Here is an 8,187-nt window from a genome sequence, read left to right on the forward strand (position 1 = left end):
GCCTTTAGGATGGGACTGACTACTTTTTAATCTATGCAACATTTGATGTGAAAGAGTGGTGACAGTATTTAGTGGCTATATAAGCGTTTTTTACTTGTTAACTACATTAGTCTTGTAGCTCCAGCATAAAAGTAACCTTCAGGTGGAAAGCTGTGTACTGGCTTTAAATATGCGTTTACAGTAGAGTCAAAAATTTGAGAAAATTGAATTTATTAAGTATGCACAGTCGTTTTATTGATTTCTCACACAACAGAATGATCAGGATGTAAATGTATTAAGTCGGCTCTGGACACTTTTGAACGACCAGCTCAGGGAAGCCGGTCCTGCTGTCCATCTCTCTGGTGAAATGGAGGTCAGCGGCCTCTCCTATGACCACCTCGGCTGTTGTGAACACTTCCAGGTCACCCAGTACGTGACCCCCAATGGTTTTGCCCTCTTTATCAGCTAGACAGATATGCAGATGAGCTTCTCTGTTCAAAGTGCCCACCAGAGAGACGATCTCGAAACGTTCCCTTAGCTGAATCACCTACACAAAAACACACAGCCTGTCAAAGGTCTCTTCAACTCATTAAGAAAAACACCTGCAGAGGTTTAGGTAGCATAAAGCAGCTATGTGCTAAACCTTTGGGTATATTTAGTGTCAGCTTTGTGTTCATCAGAGTGTCTTCTTTGTTATGAAAGTTTTTTTTTGGTGTTACCAAAAGTGACTACTGATGAAGTGCTGCAGGATGATGTACCATCAAGGTAGGGGTTTTTGTGAGTTGTTTAAGTGACAGTTGTTTAGTTTGCTATTTTTGAGTTGGACCCAAAGTATTGATTAGTACTGATGTACTTTTGAATATGGAAAACGCAATTTCCATAAAACAATAAAAAATGAATAATTCTAAAAAAAAAAAAAAAAAAACACAAAACAAATGGCAACAGATGTGCCCCACAACTAGTTTTCATCACCGTAAGTACCTCATTGGTGTTGCTGGCTGTGGCGTTGGCCAGCCGCAGCGTCGCCCTGGTGACACTGCCCACACAAGTGATGATGAATGGAGCTTTGAGCTGCCGCTCCTCCACAAAAGCCTGTAGACTGGAGAGGAGCTCCTGCCCCGGGCCATAACGCAGTGCAAATACACGCAGAGATGAGCACACACCTTCCTACACAGAGAGAGAGAGAGAGAGAGAGAGAGAGAGAGAAAGAGAGAGAGAGAGAGAGAGAGAGAGAGAGAGAGAGAGAGAGAGAGAGTAAGGAGAAACGTATACAGTTCTTATACCTGTGGGTGTACTGACTAATTAATAGACTGACATATGATCAATGGATTTAAATGCTTTGGCAACACTGTTATGTGTTCATTAGCCTTGGATCAATGTATACAACAGAAAAACTGCTTTATAGGATCTGCACACAGAACACCACCAACTACACACATACTTGCTTTGAACGCCACTTAAAAATCAGGTTTTAGGTTGCCAAACAATTCTGGGGAATATGCATATGAACCAAAGAAACTCTGAGGTATGAGATCCACGCTCTGCTGGAGAGTTAAATGGATGAGCTTTTTGAATTTGCTCGTTAGCTGATTCGATGGACTCTCTCCTCCACCACTGACCCAGTTTAACACCCTGAGCTGGATGATGTACGTATGTTTTCTGCACAGACGGCATGTAACACTGTTACCATCCAGTGGCTTTTTATGCTTATTATGTTAGAAACATAAATACTGCCCAACTGGCACGTTATAGATTATTAGGTAATATTAGAAGCTAATTCAGTTGGTATTTACTTGGTAATTACATAACCCTCATCCCACCTCAGCTGGCTGCGGGTAGGTGTTACAAGTGCATTCTCTGTGAAATCCAAATGAAATGTGGTCTTGCTAGGTCAATATATATATGTAATTAATGCTTTCTTTTTTGTCTAATATTTTCCAAAATATTTATGAGGTTAAGCTCGGACAGATTAGGATTTAGATCACTGATTACCATTTGTACTCAACATCAGTCATTTCTGTTTAATAACATCCAACTGATGATTTTTCTGCTCTGATGTGAAACAGCAATTTATTTATATTATTTTTTTGCAGTGGTTTTCCACATTGTTTGAAAAGCGGAACAAATGTTTCATACATTGAGCCACAAAAACACCACTTACACTGTACAGAAAAGTAAGTAACTGGGTTAACATGAAACTTGGAGAAATGTAAAACACAATATAGTCTTAACACTACAAGTTCTGCCAATTTAAAATTTCAAGCTAATCTTTTAAAATCTGCATTTTTTCCAGTGTAAACTAATGTGCATAAAGTTCAACTTCTCAACTTTTTGACACACAACATCCCCCAAATCTGATACAGAAAACCTATCGTGCACCACATTGTGGCATCGGACAGAGCGTGTGCCTTGCACCTTGCTATCATTGAATACACTACATGTCCAAATGTATCCAGACAGCTTTTCTAATCAGTGAATTCAGCTACTTTCAGGTCACCCTTTACTGATAGAGGTGTTCAACTGAGCACACACAGCATGTACAATCTCCATAGGATAGCACTAATCAATAAAATGGTACACTGAAGAGCAGCTGCACATGATTCTAAGATAACCATGTCTAATGCCCCCCAGGCATCAGGCTGTGGAGCAGTGGAACTACATTCTCTGGAGTGTTGGAGCTCCATCCAAGAACTTTTCATCAAACATCAGTGCCTTTGCCTGGCTGAATGCAATCAAATCCTCACAGCAATGTTCTAACATCTAGTGTAAAGCCTTTCGAGATGAGTAGAGGTTGTTACGGCAGTAAATACCCTTTATTTCAGAAGAATCCCTGGATGAGCAGGTGTCTACAAACAGTGTATTTGAACCATCCATAGTGTCCTGTCAATGTTGGGTACAAAATCTCCTACAAAGAAAATTACTCAGAATAGATAACAACAGTTTGTTTTAATGTTATTTAACACCTTTGGTGACTTCCACAATTGTGCAGTCACCAAAGAAGACATGAGGATTGCGTTTTTGTGAGTATAAGTAGGCCTGTGTGTGTGTGTGTGTGTGTGTGTGTGTGTGTGTGTGTGTGTGTGTGTGTGTGTGTGTGTCTTTCTCCAACCACAAGCTGTGAATGTATTGGAGAATGAGTACTGTTTGCGTTTTGTATTCTGTGGGTCAACGCATTCATTCAACACGTCTTTTTTTCTCTCGCTCATCTTTATCTGCCTCTCTTTTTCCTTCTCCCTCAGGCTGGCCCCTCTCTCTCTCTCTCTCTCTCTCTCTCTCTCTGTCTCTATAGGCCTCGCCTGCTCCACTGTCTGCCTGCCTCTGCTTATCTCTCCGCGCTTCTCCGTGCTCTTCACAGCACTGAAAGGAGAAGGCTGGACACCTGGAGGTTGCACAAGAGACGCCTTTTCAGGACTAAACACCCTGACACTTGCCAGCTGGAGCATTGTAAACTACGCTTCAGCCTTCAGACCTTGGCAACACAGCCTGTTCTGCCGTTAGCCCTCTCTGTCTCAGTCTCTCGCTTCACATCAGGCCCAGAGCTACGCAATACACTGGCAAACTTTTTTATGATTTTGGCCATTGTGAGACTGACATTGCAAACGATAAGTAACATACAAAAGAACCTCTAACAAATCCCAATATATGTAATTTTTCAATGCAGAACCTAAGCCTCATCTTTTAATTAATAACTGATATTATGTTTGATAAGGCTGATGCAAGTACTCAATTAAAATCAACTAAATAAAAAAATCAAATCTATTAAAATTTATGTTATTGATCATTTTGCTTGATTAGTTCAGTTTATCAAATGATTGAATGATAAACAGGCTATCCACAAGCCATGTTTAGCAGATTCTCCACAAGAAAAAGCTATTAGCCCTAATGTTGCTTTATGCGCAACACTGTAAGAGAGGAAACCCACACCAGGAGGATCTCACAAATCCACATATGCTTGTAGTTACAAATAGTCCATATATCGACTGGCCGCTTCATTAAGTACACCTCCTATTTCTATTCTATAATAACAGAAAAAAACTACAGATTAGGTTTTATTTGGATGATGGAACTTTCTCAGCAATACATTGCCACTGACGTGGAGGTGGCATGTTAGTATGTGTTCAAGTGGATCAGACACAGCACTATGTCAATTCGGTGTCCACTCTGTAGACACTCCTACCACGTTGGTCCAGCTTGTAGATCAAAATCAGAAAGGGTAGTTCATCTGTTGCTGCACAGTTTGTGTTGGCCATCCTCTAGTCCTTCATCAGTGGTCACAGGACACTGTTGGCTGGATATTTTGGGTTCTCTGTCCAGCACTGCTGTGTCTGATCCACTCATACTAGCAAAAAACACACATCACCACCACCACATCAGTGTCACTGCAGTGCTGAGGAATAACCCAAATAATACCTGCTGTGTGCACCATAGATGAACTGTCCATCCTTCCACTGTGAGAAGACAGCTCAGCACTATGGGTCTGAAAGTATGTGTAGCTGTCAAGAAGCCTCACTGAGAAAAGGAGACAGAGACATCAGACAAAGAAGCTGAACAGCCCAGAGTCCAGACCTCAACATCACTGAATGTGTTTGATTATTGAATTGTGAGAAGAAGAAAGGCTAAAACCAACACCCAAGACTGAACTTTGGAGGTGTGGAAAAAATATCCCTGCAGATTTCTTTGATTCTTAAAATCTTCAGTTAGCGTTACTGTTATCTGTTATTACTAGACTTTTTACCAGATATAATCATTGAACATAACATTTCTGTGAACCTTCCACTCAGAGTAGCTAATATTTAGAAGCTATGTCAGCTTTATCTGCTTTGGAGAAAAAAGTTACAGTGCAAAATAAACCATCTAACAACATTTTATTAAGCAATGTTTGGGTAAGGTCACTAAGTTACATTAGCTCCTGCTGTCTAGACTAGCTAATGCTAAAGCTTTAACTTCAAGTCTTTTTTTTCAAGTCAAATTTCAAATTTTGGATTTTGTCATTGTTCCAATGAATGCAATTATTTAAATATATGCAAGGAATGCAATATCTAGCAATGTAATGTTAATAGTAAACAGACATGTTGTTCATCAATCAGGCCTGCAGTTTTCCCTTGGTAGTTGATGGGGAATCATGGGGAACAACCTAAGGCCACATCACTACATTTCCTATTCTCTGTTTCCCACCTAAATTCAGAGTGATTCGTCAGCGTTTTGCAGAGATTTGTGCCAAAGAGTGTTTTCAGGGCATGTAAGTCAATTTTTTCAACAAGTTTTTTTTTGGTTACTGAGCTGTTTGTGTAAATTACAAAATCCAACAAATATGATTTTTCCAGCTTAATCATTTTGTTGCCATTTGAGGGTTTAAAGCAGTTTACAGTGGATCTGGCTGTGTTTTCGTGCTGTATTTCTGGGTTGTGGGCTATTAGAGCTGGCTTCTCTCACCCTGGCTAGTGATGGCATGTTCCTCTGAGTGTTCTGGTGTATGAATCATGCTATTTTAACCCATTGTTTATAATATGAAGGCTAAAAGCAGAGATCTAATATAATAGTAGTGAGCGGGCTCTGGGGGATTTTGGAGCTGGGTTGCTGGCTGAAGGATGGTCACAGTTGATTGAAATCACTCTGGATTGTGTGGGCAGAGTCTGTTAAGTGATTTGATGTGTGAATCATGTTGCTGCTTTAACCCTTTGTTGGAATATATAGACTAAAAGCAGAGCAATAATGTCAGGATTTGGGGTGATTTTCCCAGCCAATTAGTCACTACTCACAAATACTGACATTACAGCTCAATGAAATTTCCCGCTAGATAAGGTTGGATCTGCTGAGTGTTCTGATATGTGGGTCATGTCTGTGTCCTAAAGCCTTTTGAAATTATGAAGGCCTGAATCAAGCACTCATTTTGTCCAGGTTAAATATTTTTTTAATTATTTCGCAAAAACCACAATGTGCCCTGCTCTCCCCTATATAGCTTAGCGGGTAACAACTCTTCCCTTCATGCTGTACACTGGGCTTCAGTTCCCTGAGCAAACTCTCTTTGTTATACCAATGAGCCTCTAATGCTACCTTTGCCTACCTTTATGAAATGATCTAGTTGTAAGTCACTCTGGATCTGACAGGCATTTAAAACTGTGGCACGACCGTTTTATGTTACAGCGGAAACTGACTGGAAAGACTATTGATGCCTTTTGCGGGAGATATTCATACATGTATGTATATACATGATGATCTGGCCTGACCTTGAGGTTTTACTTCAGAAGGTGTGTAATGGTATATTGTGAATGTAAATTGAAAGCTTCAATCTTCAGCCTTTCACGTAGAGCAGGGCAATCACTGCCTGTGGCAAATAGCTCACTAACTGCTGCCAAACACTACAGCCCTACCAGCGAGGGTAATCACTGCTAGCATTGTGGTAATAGCCCCATGATGGTCAGGGAATAATGTTCCTCTAACATCTATGGTTAAAGAGTGGCTGATGGCCACATATAATCTATGGAGAACATAGAGTGGGCTATGACATTTATTGTCGAGACAGCTGGAAAGGTGAGCATGAGACAACTGCCAGCAAGTGTGAAGCCAGTATCTATGCTAGAATAAGAATGTGCGCATGCTGACATTGTTCTCCCACCTACACGCGTTGAATGAAATGCTATGTAGTGGCATTATTATTGCGACAACAATAATGTTCATAACCTGTCAGTGAGCTGCTTCCACGCGGTTCAGCTCCAAAAAGACAGGGCATGATGATGGCAACACGTTTTTAAACACACAAAATTAGCCTAATCATTCTGCACTGAAGTGCTTCTTCACTGTATTCAGCTCATTGAAGCCCCAGTCTCCACAGTGTAGGCATATGAACCTACATATAAACACTTGTAGTGGTGCAGGATGGAGTAAAACAAAAATATTTCCATGGTTGGAATGGGACAAGGGCGGCTTAAGAGTGCTTCTGATTACATAAGCCCAATTTAGGGTAATTTAGCATAACAATGGTGAAGGCTCACGCTAAATTATTCATTCATCGTGCTGCTATAGCTTCTGGAAATGAGGGGGCTCAGATCTGTCTGACTTTAAGTAGCCTATAGGGAGTACATTCTTTTCCCAAGGACCCTAAAATGCTGAACATAATCTGACCAAGGTAGTTTATTCATCAGGGGTGATTATGAGCTTGGGAAAAAGTGACAAATTGGGCTCTATTTAGATGACAAAGCCATATTAGCATTTCCTTCTTACTGGGCTGTATTTTTGCGTTTACAAAGTCTGACCTTATGCAAAAAATACATAATTAAACTGAAAATATATTTTAATACTGTAGACAGTGTTCAAAAAGCCATGCAACACTGCTGCCACTCTGCCATGTCAGTCACTGCTGAAATGCTGTCCTCCATGCAGATGTTATGTGGTCGGTAGTGGTTCTTCGGGAGTCGCTTCTCATTGATAGTTGGAATAGAAGGGAGCTAATAAGTTGTTTTTTATACAGATGGGCTACGTTCAATAAATGAAACCTACAAAGTACATCCATATGGTAGGCGTTTCTGATAATATGGCCAGAGTGTAGCTAAAAGAGAAGCAAATAAACTGACAATTCAGTGCATATTTATACAAACTATACTGACAACATATATCAATTAATTTGATTTTCATACTGTTGAGGAGGCATTGCTGAAAGAAGCAGGCAGGACTCTTGAATGAAATATGTACAAAGTTTTCAAGCAAAGGATCAGAACAGAGTGTGCAGCCTGAACTACAGTTAAAAAGCCCCTAGAGAGCAGGGATTGCCAGGTTATAGTGCTATAGCTCATGGCCTGATTTTCTCCAACCCTTCTCAGAAACATGAATGGCATGCACAATGCAGCAGGAATTAAAGTAGGAACTTACCATTTCAGGGGCTCCAAAGTATACCAGTATTGTGTAACTGTAGACTTCGGACCCCTGACATGAGCAGCAAATCACGTGACACCTAAGCATAAAAAAACGTCTGCATGTTTTAATGCACTGTTTAGACATATTGAGAAAAAAATAAGACATAAAATGTGGCCTGTGCAAAAGTTTTGACACATTTCATATTTCATGTTTTATTTGAAGAAATAGATAAATAGAAGTTGTGCATTAAAATGTGGAGTAAACAAATGCCATATGTGTGTTCCCTGCAGATGACATGGAAAATTAGCAAAATGTGTAATTATATTTGGGTACATGTGAAACCTGCATTCACAGGAC

General features: G+C 40.2%; 1 protein-coding gene across 1 annotated transcript; it reads right to left on the minus strand.

Annotated features, from left to right (window-relative positions):
* Nucleotides 1–203: 203 nt before the first annotated feature.
* LOC108426271 (bifunctional protein GlmU-like) lies at nucleotides 204–7,890 on the minus strand. The gene is made up of 3 exons (XM_017695632.2): nucleotides 7,846–7,890; nucleotides 961–1,146; nucleotides 204–526 (listed from the first exon to the last, which is right to left on the minus strand). Exons 1-3 carry the CDS (start codon nucleotides 7,846–7,848, stop codon nucleotides 275–277), a joined length of 441 nt encoding a protein of 146 aa, XP_017551121.1. The 5' UTR covers nucleotides 7,849–7,890; the 3' UTR covers nucleotides 204–274.
* Between the last annotated feature and the right edge of the window lie 297 nt (nucleotides 7,891–8,187).

The sequence above is a fragment of the Pygocentrus nattereri genome, chromosome 4 (genome assembly GCF_015220715.1).
Source record: "Pygocentrus nattereri isolate fPygNat1 chromosome 4, fPygNat1.pri, whole genome shotgun sequence".
Lineage (NCBI taxonomy): Eukaryota > Metazoa > Chordata > Actinopteri > Characiformes > Serrasalmidae > Pygocentrus > Pygocentrus nattereri.

Bases quoted from the DNA above. Each gene is read 5' to 3' on its own strand.
- LOC108426271 (XM_017695632.2), bottom strand. The intron at 527-960 runs GTACTTACGGTG...GTTTTTGTGTAG, and splicing joins CAGCCAGCAACACCAATGAG to GTGATTCAGCTAAGGGAACG.